This window comes from Nyctibius grandis, chromosome Z, assembly GCF_013368605.1.
Source record: "Nyctibius grandis isolate bNycGra1 chromosome Z, bNycGra1.pri, whole genome shotgun sequence".
Taxonomy (NCBI): Eukaryota; Metazoa; Chordata; class Aves; order Nyctibiiformes; family Nyctibiidae; genus Nyctibius; species Nyctibius grandis.
In genome coordinates, this window is record NC_090695.1 from 85,042,564 (window position 1) to 85,068,602 (window position 26,039).

At 42.8% G+C, this 26,039-nt stretch overlaps 2 protein-coding genes across 5 annotated transcripts in view; one reads left to right on the forward strand and one right to left on the reverse strand.

Annotated features, from left to right (window-relative positions):
• The window catches only part of MSH3 (mutS homolog 3), a 143,747-nt gene extending 142,894 nt beyond the window's left edge, over nucleotides 1-853 (reverse strand). For all 4 annotated transcript variants that reach the window (XR_011050092.1, XR_011050093.1, XM_068423375.1 and 1 more), the window contains exon 1: nucleotides 728-853. Coding sequence is in view for 2 of the 4 variants with exons in the window: in XM_068423375.1 (XP_068279476.1) it covers nucleotides 728-853 (126 nt within the window). In the remaining 2 variants the exon portion in view is untranslated. The remainder of the gene's footprint in view (nucleotides 1-727) is intronic.
• A 171-nt stretch (nucleotides 854-1,024) lies between these two features.
• DHFR (dihydrofolate reductase) lies at nucleotides 1,025-19,530 on the forward strand. The gene is made up of 6 exons (XM_068423547.1): nucleotides 1,025-1,179; nucleotides 1,631-1,680; nucleotides 4,388-4,493; nucleotides 5,233-5,359; nucleotides 17,664-17,779; nucleotides 19,160-19,530. The coding sequence occupies exons 1-6, from the start codon at nucleotides 1,094-1,096 to the stop codon at nucleotides 19,245-19,247; spliced, it is 573 nt and encodes a 190-aa protein (XP_068279648.1). The 5' UTR covers nucleotides 1,025-1,093; the 3' UTR covers nucleotides 19,248-19,530.
• The last annotated feature ends 6,509 nt before the right edge of the window (nucleotides 19,531-26,039 follow it).

The window sequence follows — 26,039 nt, forward strand, 5'->3', positions numbered from 1 at the left end:
TGGAATGTGCTAGAAGGTCTCCCCGGAGCCTTCTCTTCTCCAGGCTGAACAGCCCCAACTCTCTCGGCCTGTCTCCAGAGCAGAGGGGCTCCAGCCCTCTGAGCATCTCCGTGGGCTCCTCTGGACTTGCTCCAACAGCTCCGTGTCCTTCTTATGTTGGGGGCCCCAGAGCTGGACACAGTACTCCAGATGGTCAAGGTTCAGTTCCTACAAAATGGGCATATCCTGGTAGTTTTACACCTGACAGAGTAAGTATCGCTCCCCCTGCATTACACAACACAAAGATGCTACAGCAAGCACTGGTACCTGGAGGGCCCTGCCCGTTGGCGGGACAGCCACAGGGCACCTCCGCGTGCAGCAGGGCCGTGGCCAGCTCTGGCCATCCCCCCTGACAAGGGGTAGCCAGACAGGCCATGGCCAGCTCTGGCCATCCCCCCTGACAAGCGGTAGCCAGACAGGCCATGGCCAGCTCTGGCCATCCCCCCTGACAAGGGGTAGCCAGACAGGCCATGGCCAGCTCTGGCCATCCCCCCTGACAAGCGGTAGCCAGACAGGCCATGGCCAGCTCTGGCCATCCCCCCTGACAAGCGGTAGCCAGACAGGCCCGAGGGCCCTCAGCCACCACCACGAGGGTTCCCGCAGGGCCTCTGCGGCCTGGCCCTCGCCCTTCAGGCGCCCTGAGCCCCAACCGCCGCCCGGGGGCCCCCGCCGCCGACCCGGACCGCACCGTCTGCCGGGCTGCGCCCTGCTCCCCGCCGCTCCCCGCCGCTCCGAAGAACCTGCTCAGCACCAGCTGCTGCCCGCCCCCGCCGCCGCCGCCGCCGCCGCGCTCCCGCCGCCGCCCCCGCGGCATGGCGATGGCGGCGAACCCCGGGCCGAGGCCGCGGGCACCGGCACCACCTTCCTCGCCGGATGCGACGGCGGGCGCGGGGCGGGGCCGCGGGGGAAGCGGCTCCGCCCGCGCTGCGCTGCGCCCCCTCCAACCTCCCTCCTCAGCGCTGCGCCGCCGCCCCCTCACGCCGCCCCGCCCCGCTGCTGCGTGCTCGCTCCTTCTCTCCGAACTCCGGCGCGGCGGGAAGCGGCGGTGGGCATCATGGTGCGCTCGCTCAACTCCATCGTGGCCGTGTGCCAGAACATGGGCATCGGAAAGGACGGCAGCCTGCCCTGGCCGCCGCTGAGGTACCGCGGGTCCGGCCGGGGCGGCGGGCGCGCGGGCGGACTACAGCTCCCAGCGTGCAGCGCGGCTCGCTCCCCTCGGCGGGCCGTGTGGCGCCGCGCGGTGCCTTCTGGGAGTTGTAGTCGGGGAGGGCGATGCTCAACAGGGCGGGAAAACGCCCGTGGTGGCTGGTGGCGGGGCTGCGGCCGGGGCGATGGCTGCCGGGCCCGGGGACGTGTCCGGGAGCCCCGAGGGGCTCGGGCATGGCGCGCCGGTAGGCTCCCACCGTGAATTATCTGTGCCCCAGGCGGAGCCGGGGCCAAAGGTCTCGCTTCAGGCATGGCACTGGCCCCGGCCCCCTCCAACCTCCCCTCGCCGGGCGGCGGCGACACTCGCGTTACGTTTTTTTTCCAGTTAGAGAAATGTAACTTATTCCTAAACCACGTTGTAATGCTCTTCGTGTTTTCTTGCCAGGAATGAGTACAAGTACTTCCAGAGAATGACTAGCACAGCCCACGTGGAAGGTATCGTTGTACTTGTCGCTGAGGTGTGCCTCTGCTTTCTAAACGCAGTTTGTGTGGTATCAGTCGCAGAAAAGACTGGCAGTTTTACTTCTCCCTGACATACAAGCTCTGCTTCTGCAAACAGCCTGCCCTTCCCCACCCTCCCAACCCTCACAAGTATTTTACCCCTTTGTTAACACATTATCTGCAGATTGTTTCAGTTAGACAAAGAAACGTGGTGATTCAGATGTTTCTGGGCTGCAGGTGATTTGTAAATAAAAAGAATTTCAAAGTCCTCTTTCCCCAACAGAGCAGAAAATCTACCTGTCTTTACCTACAACTCCAACACTGAACAAATTAATAACGGAAAGGTTTTTATGTGCTGATTAATTAGTAGAGGTTTTTTCCAGGCTGTATTGGCTTATCTAACTTGTTTGCTGTAGCTCAGCCTTGGCCATTTGTTCCAGCCCTCTGACCCTCGTGACTTGATTTTCTGAGTGCTGAGCCATCCCAATACGCCAGAAAATCCTCACCGTGCTGATAATATGCAGCAACAATACCGCAGCCTTATACACAGTAATGTTCAGGCCCAGTGAGATCTTTGCAGCAAAGTAATGTCATAGACTCTACTGATTTGGTGAGATAAAAGCAGTTATTGCAGGTTGAAAACATTTGTGAAAATAAGCACAAACAAACGGGCAGGATTGCAAATGATGGAAACAGCTAATTTGTTCTGACTGGGTACTTACTACTGCCAAAAGAGACAAGTCTTGCCGCATTGCCCCCATTCCTCTTTCACACTGACTTTAGTGCTGGTTTGACATTTCCTTAAGCTACTGGGTGGCTGTGGGGACTGCCAGTGTGGTAGGAGGAGGAAGGAGGCACTGGGAGAGGAGGAATAGAATCTCTCTGAGCCATGCAACCATCTCACTTCATCTGGTGGAATCAGAGCCAGGGGAGACAACAGGTTTATCCTCACGTTTCTGCTGCTTCTCTGTTTGCCAATGTGGTCACTCTCCAATGTTTTTTTTCCATGCTCCTGTTAAAACTGCTGTCTAGCAAATCTACCTTGTTTGCTAAAACTTCTGGGCAGCCTCACATGTGCCCTTGTTTTGATTGAATGACCTATTCCATATTCTGAAGGTCTGTTCCATATTCCACAAGGAATGTTTAATCTCATTTTGCAACAGCCTTAAGTGAAGGATTTTACTTATGTTTTGGAGGCCTAATTCAGCCCATTGCAACTTTACGTACAAAAAAGAACAAAAAAAGTCTTTTTATGTGTCTGCAATTTGCATCTTACCTGGCATAAATAACCTGTAATCAAAAAAAGATGCTTTAAATATAATTAAAAAGAAAAATTTTGCTTCATCCTGCCTGCAAATCTTTTGATAAGCCATGACCTTAGATGCTAGGCAGTTAAGTTGCTTCATAACCAGACCTCTTAATGCATTATGCTGCCATAAATCCTCACAGCAGGGATATCACCATTGGCTCAAAAAAGTCAGAGTCACTGACTGTTGAAAGTGGGAAGAATACAACAGAGAAGCATCGCCTGATCTTGCTTTTAGTGTGCTTGCATATCTGCACTAGCCACTGCTGTAAATTAGCTATAAGTTTAGGCAAATCTTTGTTCTGACCCCATAGACATCCCAGTGTGAATCTTTAGTAAGAAAATACATACATTTTGCAGAACCTCTGCATTTCCTTCAGTGGTGCCAGTGGTCTGTGCTAACATACCTAAACTGACACTGCAGTGTGTCTCTTGGAAACTTGCTCATGAAGCTCATCTGCAGGAGAAAGAAAGGTCTTCAGACACTGATAATAAACCACTGGAGCATTGGTACTCTGGTGTGATCTAGTAGATCCAGCCTCTCCCAGATCAAGAAGCAGGGTGGATAGTTGTGAACAAATACTGTTTTCTTTTCTCTAAAATCTCTCATGCTGTGTAACACTGTACAAAACTTCCTGTTACCTTTTGTGAGTCTCAGCCTCTGTGTTTCTTTCTTTAACAACTCCATTTGCTCGTAAAGAGAAACCCTCTTCTTAGCAGAGCATGTATAAGACATAATCAGGTTAGGAATGTTTGGGTTTGGTCAGAAATTATACATACGGGTGAATTCTAGAGTATGATTGAACACCTGTTGCACTTCTGCTTTGGATTTAGTTTGGCTGGTTCTTCTCCTAAAAGCCTTTTACCTGGCTTTTTTTTTTTAAAAAAAAGACACTCAAAGCTGGCAATTATTCCTGATCATGTGACTGAAATGATGGAACGTGCAAACACAAAGTTGATTACTTTATGCTGCTTGGCTTTATAAAGAGAACAATGATGTTTTTTCAGACTAAGAATTCTTTTGAGGATGTGAGTTGGACTCACGGAGATTAATCTGACCCTGTAACAGCAGAGCCAATGTCTGTGTAATGCATGTAATGGGCAGAGACGTGCTTTTTTTGATTTTCTTTCAATTGTAAGTTTGTAGGTGTGCATGAGACTATAGGTGTGCGTGTGGTGTCAACTGCCTGCCAAAGCTCTGAGGCCACAAACGTGTTCGTCTATGCATGTGACTAATTTGAGAATCAGGGCCTAAGCTTGTGCTTTTGTTAACTAACTGCTGAGATGATGTTCGGAAGGGAGAGGGAAAGTCCAGCAGGTGTCACTGAACAACTAAAACAAGCTGGGACAGAGCAAAAATACCCTTTAATTTAAAGTGTTTTCTCTCGTATTCAGGTAAACAGAATGCAGTGATAATGGGTAAAAAAACCTGGTTCTCCGTTCCTGAGAAGAATCGTCCTTTAAAAGACAGAATTAATATAGTGCTCAGCAGGGAGCTCAAGTATGTACAACGAATAATAGGTCTGTAAAACAAATAACAAGTCTACACCCAAAAATATGTGTAGCAATACATCCTAAAGTAATTCTAAATGTAACATTTTTGATATCTGGTTAGGAAGCATCTCTGTGATTGGTTCTGAATATGACATGACTACTTTACCTTTAATATTTAATTCTTACTTCTTTATTTTTTAATTAATTCACAAGATAATTGTCATTACTCTGCATAATAAATACTAGTCCTAGCTCCACATGCAAACCGTCTGACAATTGTCAGTAGTTTTTCTGACTCATGTATTTAACTGTATTTCTCTACTTCCTGGTTAGATTGGTGGCTCTTTTTAAAAGTTTGTTTCTATTAGCATTTAAGAAAAAAGAACTGTCCTGTTTCAGAGCTCTCTTCCTGAATGCATTACCCACAGTCATCCAAATATTCTTAAAGAAAAATGTCCACTTAGAATGGTTAACTGCTTTGGAGGATGTTGGTGTGTTTAGGGCTGAATATGGGGGAAGGGGGATAGGGGATTTTTGACTAGTTTCTTTGAGTTAAATATTAATGTTCCAGAATTCAAGTAGAAATCTGTTTTTAATTTTATAGATATCTAAATTTCTCAGTTACACGTTAGCTAACTAATTAGTCGTTTGTGAATTCAGCAAAACACTTTGTATGTCTAGATTGTATTGATTATCATGATGAATGGTCCTTTAATTATTTAGGAATAAAACTTTGCTTTTTCTAGGGAAGCCCCAAGAGGAGCACATTATCTTTCCAAAAGTCTGGATGATGCTTTAGCTCTTTTGGATTCACCAGAGTTAAAAAGTAAAGTAGACATGGTTTGGATCGTCGGAGGCACTTCAGTTTACAAGGTACATTTAGAGTACTCCTAAATTACTAGTTCTCTGTGATGGGATGAGGATGGCTGAAGTTTCTATTACTTCAACTTTAGGAGATGCCTTTCCTTCATGTGACCCAGCAAACTGCAGTGATTCCAACAGAACAAGTCTTGGAGAGTAAAATTTCAACTCACAAGTTTAAAATGTCCGTCCAAGTAACCAAATGTTGCTCTTCTAGTGGTCCAGTGTTATACAGTCATTGTGCTTTTGAGAGCATTTCTTAAATATCTAAATTGTTAGGTTTTTACACCAAGACCCATATTGTTACGTTTATTTTACTGAGGCAGTAGACTGACTCTGAAGTGGGGAAAAAAGGAAAAATGATCCAGCATTTTTAGCCAGAGTGAGATACTGTATAGATGTATTCAGTAAGAAAAGAGGGTTTAGAGAGAGCTGGCAGGTGATGATGTCAGCAAGAGGAGATAATCATACAACAAAACCTAGAACTGACTCTGTTTTCCCATCCAGCAACCACGCATCCCTACTGTTCCCCCTCCCCAGGTTTCTCTTGGTATCTAGGGTGTCTCAGTATTCAGGTGTCCGTTCATGTGCCAAAATGGCAGTGAGTGCCACTTGTTTCTTAGGACCATCTTTGCACAGACAAGGCCCTGTATAAACTGCTGTTTTCCTGCAAATGCAATAGTCTTCCTGTCCTTAACTAAGATACTTGCTGTGCAATGTGAAGGTCTGGAGTAAAACCTGTCTTGTTGCCCTGTGTTTCCTCAGCCATCTTTCTCCTTTCCCCCAAACCCTTCCTCTCATCTTCATTTTATACATGTGTAAAGCTTAGTCAACTCTCCATGCCTCCATCCACATCCCTAGGGTCATCCTTTCAGCCCCAACACAGTCAGGGTTCTGTCCTTTAACTCTCAATTGATTTTGACCTCCTTTGTTAAGTTCTCATATAATTTGTATTTATTGTCAAACAGTATCACACAAAAGATTATGGCCATCAACCCAAGTTCCTTTCATATAAATCAGGAGAGTATGGAGTAAGGACAACAATAAACGTTCTGATAAAAAATACTAATTAAGAATTGTAAAGCAAATTCTTTTTTTTTCATAGTAAAGGAAAAACAGTTATGCTGTCCTTTCATCACTACAAGTATGCTGGGAAACATACTCCACTTCTTGTTTGGCGCTTGAACTTCAGGTGTGTGATGAAAATGCCATCATGCTCCTGGTAGCAAATTAGAGCTGATAATATGCTTTGTATATGGGGTGGGAAAATACATGTTCTGATCTTTCTTGCCTTTGCAGTTTGTGCCTTGCATGAACCTCTTCTGTGTGTCTTAGGGAAAGTATCTTTTACAGTAAAAAAAAGCAAAGTAGTTAGATATTGCTGAGATTGTAAGAAAAATAAGATGCATATGCAAGTAGCCTGTAAAGCACTGTTGTTCCTCTGTCTTTACCTTTTTTTTAATTTACATTTTATAATCAGTTTTGTGTGTGGTAAAGTCCACCATATATTTGGTGTCCAAAGGCATTCTGTCTATAATCAAGTATTATCATATAGAAGTAACCTGTCCTTCACTCTCAGCCATTACAATGCCTGCTTCCAGGCAGTGAGTAGCAAGTTTATTTCTGGAGATGGATTCTCTTCAGGTTGGGCATAACTGCCCAACATGAGCAAGAGACTGGATTTGGCTTCTGCCTGTAATTCAGCAGGATGCATAGCGTGAGCAGAAGCATTTACCCCTTCAGTGCAATGGCCACATACTCAGCTGGTGCTGCAGAGTGATTATTTTTGCTTGTTTTTCCAGGAGTGTCTGTGTTGTAGACTTCTAATTTAACAGTTTTTCCAGTGTCTGGCTGATACTTTGTAGAAAACAATGCATCTACTCAGGACATTTTAAAGGAATTTCTAATTCCTTTGTAATGTAAATAGGGAGAAATCTGACAGTTTTGTACAGATTCCTGCATTCAGACTAGCTTTGTGATCTTAATTAAAAGGGTTTGATGGAAACCATACACTTCTACTGAAACTGCAGGTAATATTTTTAGTGCATGTATTAAAGATGCACAAAGGATTACAGGAATATTTCCATTATACCATGTAGAAATGTGTGGGAAGTAAAATAGCGATTGGTAATTGAAGTGAATAATTTTAGTCAGCAGTTGTAGATATTTGCTTTTAAAGCATTATTTTGATCCTACTACTTTGTATGGCTTAAAGGTTTAGAATTGATTGTTTATTAGTCCAATCCTGTGATGGAGGAAGTGTAACTACTTCAGCAAGTAAGTGCAACAGGAGTGGTTTGAAATGGGTAGTGCTGAGGGCATGACATTTCCACTTCTAGCACTTTGGGGATTTTAACCCAAAGTTCAGATCTCTCAAACCAGGTAGAACTTTATGAGGACAAACCTTGATGAGGAGAACAGGCCACTCTGGAAGGCACCATACTTTTCATCTGCCTCCTGCAGATGATGGTCCCAACCACCAACAACGCTTTTCTATTCCTGATCTTGTACCTGGCTCCTCCTACTCATTTAGAAGTAACACTGCTGTGCCTGCTGAGTAAATCCTCTTCTGCATCTGAGTGTAGCTACACAACAGTGCAGTAGAGAGCTGTTTTGCACCAGGAGGAACTAGTCCATTAGCATCCCCTTAAGAAGAGCACACAGACTCTGTAAAGTGTTATTTAAAATCCTACTTATTAGAGCTAACACTAAAGAAGGACAGAATAGTATAAGATCCCTGTAGGTGTTGGGAACTCCCAGTTGTGTGGCATCAAATGAGCCGCCAAGCCATGCTCAGCATGCTGCACAGACCTCGTCTGTGGAAAGGGCTACCCCACCTTGGTCATTCAAGCTATTATAGGACTTTCTTACAAGAAAACAAGTCTATTCATCATTTCTGCTGTCAAACAGAAAGGATGTTCACAGTAGAAATTCCTGCGGCTGTTTTAGATAAAGGCAAGGACACACAGGTGGTATAGTTGTCGGTACCAAGTGGGAGCTGCCTGCAGACTCCTCTGTAACGGTTTTCTGGCTGAGTTTATCCTGTGGCCAAGGAATATGCGCAGCACAGTACAGGCCTGGTTCTGTTCACATTAGTTGTTATGTGGACTGCTAACTCCTTAATGGACAGTCATCTTTCAGTCAGAGTCACTACAAAAGGGAAGGGCATGCTCACGCATGCACTCGTTGCACTTACTTCAGGTGGGCTGTCACAGGCTGTTAAAGTCTTGAAGGATAAGTAGGAAGATAGGAGATAATGGCATTCTTGGAGTCTTCACTGTAGCTTCTCAGCCCTTGTTGGTCTGTAGCCCTTGGCACAGGGGCTGAGCTCAGCCTGGTGGCATCCCATTGGTATGGGGATCCTGGAGAATAAGAAGTAGATGCAGAATGTGTTGAATCTGAGAGTGCACAACTGAGGCCATCTGTCAAGAGCTCATACAATGGCTTTGCCATTGCCAGACAACACTTCCAGAGTCCATATCATTATTCACGAATGTGGCTTATTATCCTGTGGAGTCTTTTAACACAGCTGCTAACCTTGGTGACTTCTGATCAGGTAATCAGTTTGGAATGGGGAGGTCCACCGTGATCAAGGTTGTTGTCGCTGAGCTCTCTGGAGTAATCCTCCAAGTCGTATTTCTGTAGATGGCATAAGGAGGGAACATGCACATGATCTTCCAGGCCTTTGCTCTCTTTGGTTTCCGACACCCTTTGTGGGTGCTCTGGGCAGCACCATCCAAACCCAGGGTAGCAAGCCAGAAGGGTTGCCAAGGGTGGCCCATGAACTGAGGCATATTCACAGATGTTTCAGGAGGCTTCCAGAGAACCTCAGACTGAAAGGAGATTCTGGCAGCTTCTTTCTGCACAGGGTCATTCGAGGTGTTTAAACACCTGCCTTATCTGAAATACTGCATCCCCTCTGTGTCTCATGCAGCCCTGCCCAGATACCATGCTGAAACACAAGCCTGTCTTATCCTCATCCAGAGTTTTGCTGAGGTGGAGCATCTACCCAGCTGCCTGAGTGCAGAAGGGCACTCTTTGGGACACAGGTGTCCAGCCTGTCTCTCAGTCTCAAGTACAGATGGCTGCAGTGCCCTGACCAGCCTCTGAGAACTGAGGCAAGTAAAGGTGCTAGAGCATGTGCTCCAGGATGGCATTTCAGGGCAGGATGCTGCCTGCAGCAACAGAGGGGCGAGGGATGAGATGGAGGAAAGGAACTGCTGCTGTTTACAATCTCTTCCTCGTAGGACTGCAGAGGAGAGAGAAGCAACCCTGACAGTGTCTGAACATTTCTAAGACAGAGTGCAGCTGTCTATTGCTTATGGCCGTCTTGCCCACTGCCCCTAGGTTCTCAAGGACACAGTTCTCTCCAGAGAGGTGGGAGTATTGGCATAAGCTTCCTCAAGTCCTGTGAAGAACAGAGAAAGCTGAGCTCTGAACAGGGTGGCCATCCCAGTCCTGGGAAACTATGGAAAACTCTCTCTTCTGGGCCTTCACCTCTGCAACAGGAAAAGGCAGAGCAGCTAGACGTGGTAGGCATTTTGGTGGGGACAAGGATAGTTGAGTAGAGTATTGGTATTAGGAAATGAGAGCAGAAAAGATTGAAAAGAGCTCCCACAGTCCACTGAGGGTTCAAAAGCCTCGTGCAGCCTTCATCTTTTTAGATTTGACTAGACACCGATCACCTCATCAGGTTTGTAATCTGCTGATATAGCCACAAGGTAGTACTGTTGCCTCCAGGGAAGCTTCTGGATTTCTCGTAGTGCAGGTTTACAAGTTTCATTTCTTTGGATCTCAGTGTGATCTTCTGCACTGTTCTGGATCTCCTGAGTTCCAGAAGGAGTTGATGTTGCTATTGATTATGTGGATGAGAAAGGAGGAGTGTAGCAGCCCAGCAAAGGCCAGTAGGTCACAGCAATTACGAAGCCATTATGCATCATGAGTGGCACTCCATGATTTTGCGTAAGCACTTGATGTTTTGAGAGCCATCTGCTGGCTCATGAGTGCTTGTTGTGTGCTGGAAGACTTGTGGTAGTGACTCATTTGTTGATTCTGGCCTCTGAGACCCTATTAGCTGTTAGAGCTTATCATCAGACTTGTTCCTGGAGCAGATTTTCTGGCTTGGTTTCATCCCCAAGAAATTTAGTTCATGCACACCAAGATTGCTCCCCAGTACAACTAAAATATGGTGAGTGGCAATGACTGGAAGATTCATTCCAAAACCACGTTTCTGTTCTGAGTTAAGACACTAATATAGATGCACTCTCTGTGGAGGTATTGTCTCTTAATTGAGAAGTTCAGGTCTTGGCTTTGACTCTGAAAAATACCGCTGCCTGGCGATCCTAAGGGAGTCTTCCCAGTACAAATTATATCAGTCTCTTTTAACTGAATTTAAATTTTGTGTTTTCAACTGGTTAAAACAACATTCAGATTTTACTAGGAATAGGAACTGTTAAGTCCAGCACATCCTCAAATATTAAACAGGGGCTCAAAAAAAAAACCCCACAGGTGTAGATTTACTTATGTGGGTGGTATGGTCTTATGTTAGGTTGTTTGTAGAGTGTTTAATATAAATCTTGCTTTGTAAAAATAATCAAGCACCAATCCCTAACAGTGAACCTACCAGTGGAAAAAAAAAAAAACAACTAGGAGCAAAACGTAAAAAAACAAGAAAAAACCAAAACCAACAACAACAACAAAACAAACAAACAAAAAACAAAACAAAAAAAATATGAAAAATTTATGATTCAGGTCCTCATAACCAAGGCCTCTTTAGTAATGCCAAAACAGGCTATATGTCAAACAGGTTTTCACCTTGATAAAACAGTTTTTCCTACAGCATCTCCAACATTTAAAATTGTCTCTTCTAATTTAGATGTTCCTACTCTGCTTGTTGCTTTCTCAGTGCCACAGAAGCAAACGATGACACTCAAGGTCACGTTGCTGAAGTACAGATTTGTATTCGTGTATTAAATTTGTAGAAGAGACTTGCAATTTCATAACAGAACAAAATGTTCTTTCGTAAGTTTTGTTGGTTTTGCTGTTTAGTTAATATCTAAGCTGGCCATGACAGAAAATAGATGCTGTTGATAAATAGCATTTGGGGAAATTCTTTAACAAAGAGGCTTGAGCTGGAAAATTAAATTTCCAGTAATCTCCAAGGGAAAATTTTATCTAATATTCATGCTCAAGTGTCTTTCTATGTGTTAGTATTTGACATATTATGTTTGGTAATCTACCACCTTCATTCTTCAAAATTATTGAATTATGAAGTTGCTATTCATATTGAGTGAGCAAGTCTCTTGCAGATGATTAATTACCCTCTTAAACAGAGTTTCTTGACTAAGCATATAAGCTTCACTGGATTCTGAATGCCCTGAGTGGGTTGTGAATGACACATATGCTGAGCTTCAAATTTTGCTGTACCATAAAGATCACTTCTTTAAAGGAGAGAAGTATTAATAATTTGAGTCACTAGTTTTATCGTGATTTTTTTCAAGCCTGCCAAAACTTTACTAGCTGATACTGATATACTAATATACATTTTAAAGATTACATTTTAGTATGTCTGAGTTTCCTGTAAACTATAAAAGAAAGAGCAGTAATTTATCTACCTTCCCTGCATGTAAAGCAAAGTGGTACCTGTTGGAATAGACGCTAACACGTATGTTACCATGTTTTTGAAGTGTTGCGTTCAGTCTGAGATGTGACTGAGGACTGAGATCCACTTACAAGGGAGCTACACAGACAGCTCGTTTTTCCATGCTCACGTGCTCCACTCTTGCAAGTCTCAGTGCTGTTGCTCCCTTCGAGCAGCGCTCTCAAAGAACACGCTGCAAAGAGCAGGCTCCTCTGAGCTGCGTGATGCGGTTGACGTGCAGGATGTCACACTGCAGGCACGAAGCATTATTCTGCTCTGGGAGCACTGCATTGGCTGCTTGGCTCGTTCTGTTTGAGTGAGCTCATTAGTATGGCTTAATCCCATTAACATTTTTGGAAGCTGGTAACATTACCTTGTGTAAAGTGAAGACTGAAGATTGTCATGGTTGCACTGTCCATATGTTCTTTCCCTGTCCCACCAAGCTCATGATAATGTTATTCGATTATGCACGTTCATGGTCCTGAGCAGTTGTTTCCAGGGAAGGTTACTGTCTTCCTGACATATATTCAAATATAACTCTCTTACTTCATTACTGTAATGTCTCAGAATCCTACTTTACAGGAGAATTTTCCCATGTGCAGTTTTGTAGCTTTGTGTAGTTGTCTGAACTAAAAGATGGGAATGGGAAGACAATCTTCCTGTATTCCTATGACCTAGGTGTTTTTTGAGAAAGGGTTTGAGCACTCTTAGTGCTATTCCCTAATCTCTCTGTTATGTAGAAGTGGCAGGGTCAGAGCATTACAACTGACAGCACTGTCCTTCCATAGAGATTTAGCTTTTGTAAAAATATATCTGTGACTATTGTAGTCATACCTTCAGTGGCCAATATTTCTTGCTTTTACCTAGATATAAATAAAACTAGAGGAAACAGAACTACAATATTAGCAATGGAATTTCTTTTTAAAATTTAAGAATTTTCTTTAACTTAGCATCTCTGTACTTTCATGGACTTGAGAGGGACATATCCAGCCTTTCCAGTACCATCTTCAAAATAAACTCAGAAGATTTTAAACATGTAAAGAAAGGTACAATATTGCTTTTTGCGTGCTCATTTTTGTGAACAAATATATTGATTTGACATTCCTCTGGGAAAAAAATAATGACTAAAAAAGGTTAATGTATGAGTCAGTTGCAGACAGAAATCATGCAGCTATGAAAGGTTGTTGCTTTTTAAGTTCTTTTTCAAAGATGCTTGCAGAGGTCATAGAAGAAAAGATTTAAAAGACCCTCCTCTAAGACTAACACGTGGAAAAGCCTAGTGACTAAAGTGTATTTGTTTCTGCAAGGGCAACATGGGCAGGCTTTTTGACAACGGTCATAGAAGATTTTTGTTGCACTTGCCTTTGTCCCTGGCAGAGAACTGGTGGTGGATCTACTGCAGTGTCTCCTCCCTCACGAGGCTTAGCCTTAGTGGCTTGGGAAGGAAGGGCTGTTCCCTTCCTCACTAAGCTGAGCCCTAGCAGTGTGGGAAGGAAGGATTTTTGAAGGTGTGGATTCTCCTGGTTATCACCGCAGCTTTCCTAATAGCCGAAGTTTAACTTAGGCAACTCCTTTTACCTAGATAGGATCTAGAACTTTGTGAGATCTTCAGATGCAAGACTTTTTATAATGTATAAATCATATATTTGAATACGCTTGTGGCTTCAAAATGCAGCTTGCCTATATGATCCAATACATTTTAAGGGTTGAAAAACAATGCAAATAAACATACTGTTTGCTTTGAAATTGTCTCTTTTATAACGTTCTCATATTTTGTTTGTATTGGCAATGTTGTTGTCTAGCAGTAGAAAGACACTTGAAAGGTAAGTGTCTCACATGGTTACTTTGGCTGCTTTGCTTATTTTGTGTAACCAGTAGAAGATGAGAAAGCAGAAGCAGTGTGTATGTGTCTTTCTAAAACCTGTGAATCTTTAAATGACTAGAATAATTGGTCCCTTCTACAGCAATTGGTTGCTATGCCCACTGGTTTACAGTGGTTTAGTGATTAGCTCTATAAAAGATTAATTTCCCATATAATACTTCTGAAACTACTTGTAATGCACAGCTATTCTTTGTTGCAGAGCTTCAGGGCCGTCTTAACCTGTGTTCTACAAAGAGAAACTAGTTCAAGGCAATGGTCCTGCACGTGCAGACATAATCTAATCTTGCATGGCTCTCAGTCCAATGCAGCTGGAAATTATGGTGGAGATGATCCTTAGGTCATCTCCTTTTTGCTTTATGCCTCAGAGGCAGGCCTGCTGAGGATTTCTTGGAAGTGAGCAAAAAGATGAGGGTGTGCTAAAATCTTTTCACAGGGTTATGAAGATGTGTGTGAGTAATAAAGGACTCTGATTCACACATAGGATTGAGGTACCTGGGACAACAGGAGGGATCCTGACACCTCAGCTCCCCTGTCCTCCCTCTCTTGTGGAAAGTCATCTCTGCTTGAGGAAGTGGTTCTGGTGTTTCTGACAGATCAACAGCTATGGTTTCAATAGGATGTGCTTTAACATGAATCAAAAATCAGTTTTGCTTTTCCCTATTGCATCAGGCTGTAATATCTTAAAAGGTTCAGTAGCTGCTACACAAGGAGATGAGGCTGTGTGGAAAGCAAACACACAACTCCCAAGGGAAACCAGTGCAGGTACAAAGAGAGTCCAAGGATAACCAAGTGGATTATGAGGGAAAACCACAGTAAATTAAAATCGTACCAAGAATGACTTTGAGACCCAGCGTGGCAATGGAGTGAGGGGAACGTAATGACCATGGAGTGAGGGTGGAGATTTTTCAAATTTACAGAAGCATGAAGTCGGAGACATCATAATTTTGTTTTAAAATCTCCTCGTCTTGCCCTGGTATGATTATTTCCAAGAAGTCCTCTCTCACTGTCTTATCTTTTCCATCACATACATTATCCTCACATTTACCAAATATGCAAAAAAACCCCAAAAAAGTCACTACTGATCTCCTACTTAGTGGAAATAGTTTGTCTGTTGAATATTGTGCTAACTTCCCACAGTGTTGTCTGATCACTAGAAATGTATTTAGTTACTGCACATTCTGTTTAAATATTCAAGATTATTTACATCTATACCTTCATATTATGTGTATGTTACATTAAAACAAAGTCATGTTCCCCCTGTTCTGTTCATTAGAGTTAATATGCATAATGTGTATGTCCTTGATTAAATTCACAGTAAGTATGTCAACATTCTATCAGATCAGCACTGTGCATCCTCCAGCTTGTCTTCTGTATCAAAAAAGCTGGTGAAATTGATAGAGGGGGATGGACAGGGCAAGCGTGAGTTGAATGTCAGTGAAGAACTACCTTAATGCTCATGAAAATGTTGCAGTTGTGATAAAGCTCCTTCCCATCCTGCCAGGTCTGTAGCAGTAGTTTGTGGAGGCAGTGTCAAGAGTCCAGTCCTCTCTGAACAGGTTCCTTTAGAGACTCCACATGTGGAAGTTTTCATGTTTGGTACAAAACTTACTTACCTGAAGTTTTCTGAAGTTACTGTCAGGGAACATGGAGGACCAGGTGCTCCCCAAGGGATGGGAGCTGGGACCCCTGGGTAACAACCTGACTGGCACAGGTCTCACCAGCCAGGGCTCATGGTGATGAGGCAGGTCCACAGGGCGGGATCAGGCCCCGTGAAGGTAACCAGAATCAGATGTGGCCCTGGGATGACTGGATGGGGCCCTGGGGACAGGCCAACACCAGGTCAGGATACCAGCCCATGACATGATTCAGCTATGTACTTAAATCCCAGTACAAGTGAAAATTACACTTAGGAGAGAAGAGCAACTGAAATATAAAGTCAAATCAATTTGCAAATATGTTTCTCCTTGCCTGTCACTGTAATATGCTCACTGTCACGATGCTGGGCATTCCCAGATGCTGAGGAGGAACATGTGGGTTGAAACCATCTCAATCCTGTTGCTCTTCTCCAAGTTCTTTCTGTTTGTTGTTTAGTTTACATGGGTAACGTGCACACGCAGACCCCCAGAGCTGGTCTGGCTAACTCAGGAAACATTTGCACTTCTTTTATTACCTTGGGGACAGTTACACAGCTGGTTGGTTCATTCAACTAATGCAGCCATTTGTCTAGAACGGAGGTCACCCTCCGGTCCCCTTCATGCTAAGGTCGGCCTTCTTTGCAATATCTATTGTCCGTCACTCCGTACGCTCTCCCCTGACCTGTCTTGGTGGTACAGAGTTCTTGGGGAAGCTGAATTCCCGTAGAGCTGGATAGGAAGCTGGTTTATTCCTTTACTACAAAACAGAAGTATCTCTGTTTACAGAACACGGTATGTTTTTATTTTAGAAGCAGATTATTCTTCTTCTGTCGTTCTGCAAGTGTTTCTCCTCTTAACTCCCACCCTTATTTGAAGAAAGAAAAAATGTGATATTTATGTACAAGCTAGATGAACACCAGTTCAACGCTGTTGGATGCTGGTGTGCTGTGACTTACCCCTTCCATTTTAAGCCGTTCTGTAGTAACAGAGCAGCTTTTCTAGAAACTAACTTCTCAGCAGTGATACCAATTGATTTTATTGTATTAAATTTGCTATTACTTGGTTCCTGTACTTGTCAAAGTAGTGCCTAATTGCATGCTGCGTGGTGAATCACCTCTAACAAAGAGCATTGCTCATTGCCAGTTTAAGGGAAAGGGAGAAACAGCTGTAAGCTTTTCAAAAATATATTGTAACCAAGCACCAGCAGCTTTTAATGGTTTATTTTAATGTCGAGAATGTCTGGAAGAGGTGACTTTTCAGTCTGATCTGGCCACAAAACTTCTTTTAGCTCCTGAGTTTGTGTGAATTTGTTACTGAGGAACTCACCCAACAGGTGTCTTCATAACTTCTTTTCATCCAAGGAGCTTGGGAACTTTGTTGTTGTTGTATAACTTTCCATGCGTATTATCACTTTGCCATAATCCAGAGGTCAGACTTTGAAGCTAAACTAACAAGATAGTTTGATCACTGGAATGGAAAACTAATGCAGAGTAAAAATACATCATAAATCCTTAGCGATTTAATTGATTAATTAAACATTGGAACAAATTACCTTGAGGTGGGGGCCTCTCCCACCACTTAAAGCTTCCTGTCTCTCAAACAGGTGTGATCAGAAATTGCTTGTTGAGACTGGACCATACTGCTCCTTTCTTCTCACAGGACTACTCATAATTTTTTCTTAATTTCTGTCAGATGCCCCAAACTCTGAGAAGAGGTATTGCTGCCATTTTCCAGGTGGAACTGGCACAAAGATGAAATTATCCCTTTAGAACGTGCCAAGTCCAACAGAGGAGATTTATAGCTCATTTTTCACTGCTTTTCTCAAATCCTATGACATATAAAATAGTAACTGAGTTTCAGTTTTAGGTAACGTATTTGGTGTGCAGTCTACAAGGAGAAAATATGCTAAGGCTCTTATCTCTTGCTTCTTTTTGAATTCTGCCAGGGTGATGGCTGGTGCAGGCAGAACAAGAATTTGGAGAGTCGGTAAAGAAACCTAGTGTTCCAAATAATAATTTATACTTGATACTATGTTACGGACTTCAAATAATGTTATAAAACAAGACTATTAAAAATTCTAATAAACAACACTACTTCATGCATGGTTGAGCTGTTTTACAGGGAGCAACTCAACTTTAATAGTTTCTATTGTTTTTAAAGGCAGCGATGGAGAAGCCAATTAATCATCGATTGTTTGTGACAAGAATTTTGCAGGAATTTGAAAGTGACACATTTTTTCCAGAAATTGACCACAAAGACTACAAACTTCTCACTGGGTAAGTGTCAAGATGCATATTAGTCTTGTGTTCAGGCAGAAGGCTTAATAATCGACTTTGAATGTGTAAGGGTTCTATTAAAGCCATGTTCTGTTTTGAGTTAGAGATGCTTTTAACTGTGTTTTCCCCCAGAATCATATTTTACTTAGAACCTGGAATTGCACCACACTCGGCACAGAGAGGTTGTTGAAACTTGCTGTGTTCTTCAACCTTCCCATAGTCTTTACAGTAAAGAATTGCATTTGTCAGTTTGCTTGAAAAGTAACTTTCTTAATGTTTCTCATTTTAGAATTACTCAAATGTTTGCTAAGCTTCATAACTTTCAGTATGTTGTTAGTCAATGGTATTTAGCCTCTGAATGTCTTTCATAAATTGCCAAAAACAAATTAAATGGGTTTGAGCAGGGAGGGTTGAGCCTTTATAGATTTCTGAGGTTATTCCTTTCTCTTGAGAAAATTACTTCTTCCTAACAAACTTAGTAAGAACAAATATTGAACTGTAAGTTTCTGCCATTCACTGTGGTTTCTTTTATGTTATCAGTGTCATATTCCAGTCATACTTTTATGTCCTCTCCAACGAGATTACATCCAACAGGCAGTAGGGAGGTGGCAAAAATTCAAAGGTCTGCCTCAAGAAGGAGCAAGGAAAGGACCTCTTCCTCTTCCTGCTGCTCTCATTTTGGTTCCCAGCTGGTTACAGACCAGCAGTGGGAGAAGTAGAAAGTATAGCAAGTCAAGCTCTGCATGGGGTGCAGGAGTGGGTTAGCACTGAAGTGGGGGAGAATAAGTAGGGGCAGGAAAGTTAAACATTAAAGTTTAAAGTTAACATTACTCATACAAAATCCAGTTCTGTCACAAGGAGCTGAAGAAATTTTTTGAGAGTGTCTATTAATAAAAACTGTTTTATTAAATCTGGAATATAGAAGAGCACTTTGCATGGTCGCAGTCAGCTGGTTTAAGAAGCTGTCATAGAGCTGAAAGAAATCTTTACTTTAGCATTTCCTCTAAACCATCTGAACAAAAGCAAAGCAAAAAAAACCCAAAAGTGTTCTGTATCTCTTCTACCTTTGCAGACGTTTTAAATAAGGTGTTGGAGGCTTTAATGAAAACATTGGGTTTTTTTGATTAAGCCAGAAAGGTGGGGGTTTTTTACATCAGAGTATGCATTCTTGATTTAAAAAGATGTGCATACAAGTTGCTGACGGTAGTTAACATGATTCCTAAAAATAGTTTGTACTCAGTATACCTGTGGTAAGGACGGTATTTTCATCTCCTTTTTCAAAAAAAATTCTTTCCTAATTGATTGGATAAATTACAGGTGACTTATAATTATGTTTTTATCTACTTGTTGGGTTTGCTTTTTCTTCTCCCCGCTCTCCAGATACCCAGGTGTTCCTGCTGATATCCAAGAAGAGAATGGCATCCAGTACAAATTTGAAGTGTATGAAAAAGCTGTCTTGGCACAATAAACGAGGCTGCCTGTACTTCTGTGTAAGGGCAGGCATTTCAAATCATAAAGTCTTACTGAGTGCAACTATATATTAAATTATTGAGAGAAAATCCTGCTTGATGGTACAATACCTCAGTAGGGAGTGATTCCAAAAAACACACCCTGCACTCTGAATATACACCCTGCATTGGAAATGTGAAGGTGGTCAGCAGCATGAAAGAGGTAGCTCTAAGGAATACCACAACTAAGGTTGTATGAGACCTCGTATTGATCTTTACAATCCATGGCAGCATCCCTAACAATTCCATAAGTGATATAAGGCATTAGACTGCATCAGAAGCTTTCTACCTAAACACAGGTTTTGAGTATCTCCTAAATCAAAACATCCAACATTGACAAAGTGTCAAAACTCCTAATTTTGGCTGGGATGGTATATACATTTTTAACAATCTGTAGAACATATTGGTGTAGAGGAAAAGGTAATCAAGGTTGAAAGCAAAATGAGAAATGGAGTCTGGAAGTCTCAGGCAGCAGATGAGGGATACATTGATCCTTCGTGGAAGTCCTCTGTTGTCATCTTAACCATCCTGGGTACACAGCCCACTTCAAGCCTTTTGGCTGAAAACACTGACTCACAAATTAATCTGTCAAAGAAGTTTTAACATTTCCATCAGCTTCACACCCATGTAAAGGCTTGCTGCTCTTACAAAAAGTCGCTATGTCCGTTTGACCGTGGCCACTTTGCAGTACAAGAACATAAACATTGCTTTAACAGAATCTCTGTTATGTCCCTTCTAAATGTTACCAATGAAGATACAGTGTTAATTTGTGGGTGTGATTTTGAATATTCTGTGTCGCATACAAATACAAGCAGATAGTGGGGTCCTGTTTCCTCTTTTATTAAACATAGCTACTATAGTAATGTTTTGCATTGCTGTTCCCTAAAAGTAGCAATATACTGGTACTGCAGTGACACTGTGATTCTAATGGCATACAATGCCAAGTGTTGACCAAAGTTTATTATTGCCAGTATTATCACAACATGATCTGTTATATTTAGTCTGTTGCTATGTTCCGGCTGTGGGGAGTTTGTCAGAAGGCAGAGGGCTCCGTGCACAAAGTGTCATGGAGAGGAGATGGGACGTACCACACCCATCTATGCTTCTTTGTGCTGCAGCTGCCACCCTGAGAGTGATAGCCTACAAGGAGGGAGCCCTGCCTCCCTTCCGTTGCAGATCAGTCTGAGAACAGAAGAGTGAAAAAAAAAACATTTAATAAAAAAAATGAACCCTCAAAACTCTGCTGACTGTTTCCCCAAAGTATTTTAAAAGCGTTGTCTTATGAAGCAGTATTGTGGGACATTCAAATAACAATAATGCTCATCCTTTAATGTCACGCTGAGGCCCAGTTCTAACATCAGGGAGGGAGGCACTGGCTGTTGGCCGGCTTTAGACAGGTTATAACTGTACAGAGGAGCGTAACCACCCGGTGTTCTAAGTGAAGATTAAACCTTGATTTTGCTTGCTTTTGAAAAACCAAACCTCCTTGATAAGAGAAAAACACTTAGAATATCAGCTGTGAACACCTCTTGAATTTTCCATGGCCATTTACAACACAACCAGTAAAAAAGATGATGTTTGCAGCATGTCTTCTGCGTTGTCTGAGTTTTCTCTGTGTTCCTTTCGCACTCTTGAAAATGTAAGTACTTTCCTGTGTCAATCTTCTTGCCCCGTGTGTGCTGACTTTACTGTCAGTCAATAAAGATTAAAACAACAAAGTTACACGTTTGCGTAATACAGCAAAAAGTCTCCCGAGTTTTAATTTTGCCAGCACACTGTCAAAGGGAATGAAAAAGACTGTTACAAAGGGGGATGTTATTTTTAAAAAAACATAAGTCATAGTGACCCTGACAAGATAAAATAACCTCCCAAAAGCATTTAATGTGCACCAGTTAGTATCAAAAAACAGGTCACTGTTGAAAGCTCTGCACAGCTAGTCTGCAAAAAGTACTGTGTTTATGGCAACTGGCATTTACTAAAAGTGGAAGCAAAGACTTGATGCAATGCTGTCTTACACTGTGATACTGATGTGAACATACGTTAGAAAATTCCTCCCTAAGCAGTCGTTGCAGGAGATACCGTTCACTGAGGACAAAATGTTTTGTAGAACCACTTTGGTTGCAAAGAACTTTTAAATTGGATGCAAACAAGCCTACTGGGAACTTAAATAGTTACTCTGACTCTTTGTGGACTGACTTAGTCCTCTCCAGATTTAACTAACTATGTTCATTGGTCAAATTCTACAACAAATTAGGTCAATTTATGATTCATGGAAATGAGAACTTTTGAAATAAGGGCAGTTTCCTACTTAAACGTTTTCATAACAAACTAATGATGCAGTTTCTTCAGTATGCCGCTCTGCCAAAAAGATGCATTTTTGTTTGTTTGGGGTTTTGGTTTTTTGTTTTTATTTTAGTGACAGCAGTGCATTTGGACAGCACCTTTTGCATCAGAGCTTTTCAATATGCCACACAAATTCCAGTCGAGAATTGGGAAAATGCATTTGGCTGCGGTGAAGTTGGGTCCTGAAGCAGTGTGTTCATTCTGACAACAGCCATACCAACCACTACAGGGTTAGATGAGCACTGTTTCAAGAAGGTGGATGAGCAGAAGGATCCGTGTGTTCAGGAAGTATTTACAAAGACTGCTGATGGAGGTATTATTTCCAGAGGATAGTTACTTCGCAGGCTTTTTTAAGATCTGTGCCCTTTTAAAGATACCTCAGATTGTTCATCCAAAAAACTGAGCCAAGAAAAATTGTTGCTGCCTTCTCTTAAAGGCCAGTGTTACTAGCTGGAATTTGTGCAGGGCCTTTTCCAAAAGCGATGCTTTGCTGGGTGGCAGGTTGGTCAGGTGCAGTGTTTGCTGTTCACCTACAGTGGGCATTGCACCTGTTTCCTCCCCATTTATATTTCCAGAGGGAGATAAAAATATGTTACACTGTGGCTTGAAGAAAAAGATCCTTTGTTCCAAATACAACTTTCCCACGTTTTGTTTACTCCCATACCTCACTGATAGATGATTCTGTGAAAAGCCTCGTACATGTCATGTTTTTCCCCAGTTCCATGCAGCTAAGTGCAATGAATAGCATCATGAGTGGCAATATAATTACCAATCACCAAGAAAAGTATAGTACAGGTATAATTTAATCCCCCTCATTCATGCTTTCCCAGGAACAAAGTGTTCTAAACAGATTAAATATTTAATTTTTAAGGGTAATACTAGTTTTAACAAGATAGCTAAAACCAGAGGGTCTGCATAAGAGGTGAAAAACAAACCATTAATGTTTCTGTTGCTTGTCTCTTACTCATTATCTCTTTTACCTGACACTGGACAGCAATTTCCATTTGGCAGGAGAAAGCCCATGTTTTCCGTAGCTCACCAGTAGCGTTACGGCTGCGGTGCATTCGAGGACAGAATTGGGAACATTGCAACAACAAATCTCTGTCACGGAGAGCAATCTGTGGAGAAGAAAGGTACACACTAAATAATACGAGTTTCCTAATTTAGCAAACATTATTATTAGTGTATATTCAGAACTCCAGGGGAAGACAGGAAGCGGAACAGTGATTAGCTTGTGAGTTTTATCTGAGGAGAGCATCAGGAGTGATAAACATGAGGTCATAATTGGGACCAGACAACCATGTTGTCTTCATCAGACTACAGCTAATTTTCCAAAGGCTTAAACCTAAACCCAAAACTAATTGTAAGTGGTTTAAAAGCTGTGCTAACAGATGAGGAGGGTATGGGCAGGCAGCAGCAGATTCAGAGAGGGGAGAACCTTTGGGAAGGGTTGTTTGTTCATCAGTGCAGAAAATGAGGGGCAGTGCAGACCAGAGGTGACAAATGAGGTGATAAAGTTTGGTTTAGGAGATACTTGCCTCATTATTCAGTCGTGCACTAGCTGTCTCTGCTTGCCCAGGAGGGCGGTAGCAATGAAGCCTGCCAAGTCAGGGTAGACTGACCACAACAACGACAAGAGCTTCTGAAGAGGCAGGTCCTGGAACAGAAGAGTGGAAATGGGGAAAGAGAAGTGAGAAGGCAAAACTGATGTCTCCTGGAAGGATTACACGGTTTCTTGTGTCAGTTTGCCCTGTAACTATAATTACTAAGGAAACGCTTCCAAACTGCTGCGGGGTTTAGCACCTGTAAGAAGCTGTGACAAAGAATTTCTCATTAGTGAAGGATTTTCAGGATGTGGATGTCAGTGTGACTGCCTTTGTCAGCTACACAGAAATCCTCAGCTACAGTTGCTATCCTGAATGCCTGCACTACACCTGAAAGCAGGAGTCCTATCCCAGAGCATCCAGTAGCCCAAGGGTTAGCATTGTGCCTAGGCTGGTGACCTCCTGCTTCTCTTGCTGGACACTATACGCCCCTGGGACTGCAGATGAGAAACCTGCCGATTTTTTATTGGTCTTCAGTTATAAAGGCTTGCTTTCTGCTGGCTCTGGAGTGATCCCGGGTCATTCTCTCCTCTGTTTTCTGTCTGCTGATCATTCCTTCTCCCTTTGCATAACATCAAAGCAAGATTTGTACAAGAAGTCTTTTATTAGATTAATTGACATGGTTGGAAAATATGAAATACATGAAAAATGAAATATAACAAGGGCAAGTGTAGAGTCCTGCATCTGGGCAAGAACAACTCCATGTATGAGTACAAGCTGGGGACAGACCTGTTGGAGACCAGCGTAGGGGAAAGGGACCTGGGGGTCCTAGTGGACAACAGGATGGCCATGAGCCAGCAGTGTGCCCTTGTGGCCAAGAAGGCCAATGGCATCCTGGGGTGTATTAGAAGGGGTGTGGTCAGCAGGTCAAGAGAGGTTCTCCTCCCCCTCTACTCTGCCCTGCTGAGGCCGCATCTGGAATATTGTGTCCAGTTCTGGGCCCCTCGGTTCAAGGACAGGGAACTGCTAGAGAGAGTCCAGCGCAGAGCCACAAAGATGATTAAGGGAGTGGAACATCTCCCTTATGAGGAGAGGCTGAGGGAGCTGGGTCTCTTTAGCTTAGAGGAGACTGAGGGGTGACCTCATTAATGTTTATAAATATGTAAAGGGCAAGTGTCATGAGGATGGAGCCAGGCTCTTCTCAGTGACATCCCTTGAGAGGACAAGGGGCAATGGGTGCAAGCTGGAACACAGGAGGTTCCACATAAATATGAGGAAAAACTTCTTTACGGTGAGGGTGACCGAACACTGGCAGAGGCTGCCCAGAGAGGTTGTGGAGTCTCCTTCTCTGGAGACATTCAAAACCCGCCTGGACGCGTTCCTGTGTGATATGGTCTAGGTAATCCTGCTCCGGCAGGGGGATTGGACTAGATGATCTTTCGAGGTCCCTTCCAATCCCAAACATTCTGTGATTCTGTGAAAAGGAACAGACAAGCCTTCTGACAGAGTCCTGTTCTGGTTACAGTCTTGAGACTTTTTTCAGGTGATTTGAATAAGATCTAACATGCCAAAACTTGCCTGTTTATCTCCAGTTAAATTGGGTGGTTTAATAAAGTAGGTTATCTTGCCATGTAAATCTTGGTTTGCTCTATATTTTAATGGTCTTGGCTACAGCATTTGTGTATCACCTTCAGTCCTCAAGCTGTGGTCCTCTCAGTTCTGTCCCTTATCTCTGCAGCTGTCCTGTTGGATTGCAAATTTACAGAAATTCAGAGAACTGTTCTGATCAAGAAAAGTAGGTATTTCAAATAGAGTGCTCTTAAGTATGTGCTTATGTCTGATTAAGCGGTAGTAAGCATTTAAATCGGGCCATATATTTGCCTAGTTAAGGAAAGTGTTAGGTATGAAATTAAATATTTTGCTAAATGATGTCTCCTATGAAAAGACAGACAGAAAAAAAGGTAAATACAGAACTTGAGAGGAGAGGAAATGGATGGTACACCATTACTCACGGAAGCCTAAATCGATGCGTACTCCTTCAGCAGTTCAGTTTAATGAGCTCCTAATACCAAGCAGAACCTTTTCCAATAAACAAGCCGTTATACAGAAGTCAGTTTCACTACAAATTAACATTGATTTAATTGAGAAGGACACTTGCACAAAGCCAGAGTGTTTGCTCCTTAGAACGAACATGCTTTTAATATTTCATCCTTCCTCTGAACTCACAGTTTTCCACACAAAACTCTGCTGGGAGCACCCACACTCATTTCAGACAGCCGTACTAGCTGATGAATTACCAGTCCTTTGCTGGCGATTCGTGCTCCACATCCCAGCTGGCTGAAGGGATTATGCCTAATGCACTTCCAGGAGAGCCAGATGGGTTCATGTAAATATCCAGTGAAGAGTGATTTCAGATGAACAATGTGGATTTGCCTGAAAGGAAGAGGAAAAACTCAAGTCTTCTCTCCCACTGGTACAGCTGTGGGGCCAGTAACGCCTAGTGATGGACAGTGGTGAGCAAGCAGGAGCAGCGATGTCGTTACTTGCTTCAGCTGGATCTAGGTGAGCAGCTGTAAAAGTTGGGAGTAATGTGCCATGAGCTGTCTGTGGACACGCTCCATGGAGGAGCACACCTCACAGACCCTGGAACGTGTCCTTGGAGGATGCCTGCTCTAAACCATGAGCGGAACATCTCACTGGGATACATTCCATTCCCATTCCTGCAGCAATTAAAAACAGAAATGAGAAAAATAATAAATATACCTCTTACATAAGAGTAAATAATTTAAAATAGATTGGGCCAACTCAACCACTAAATGCCACTGAAGCTTGTGCAGTTGTACTAAGGAGCACTTCAGAAGCTTT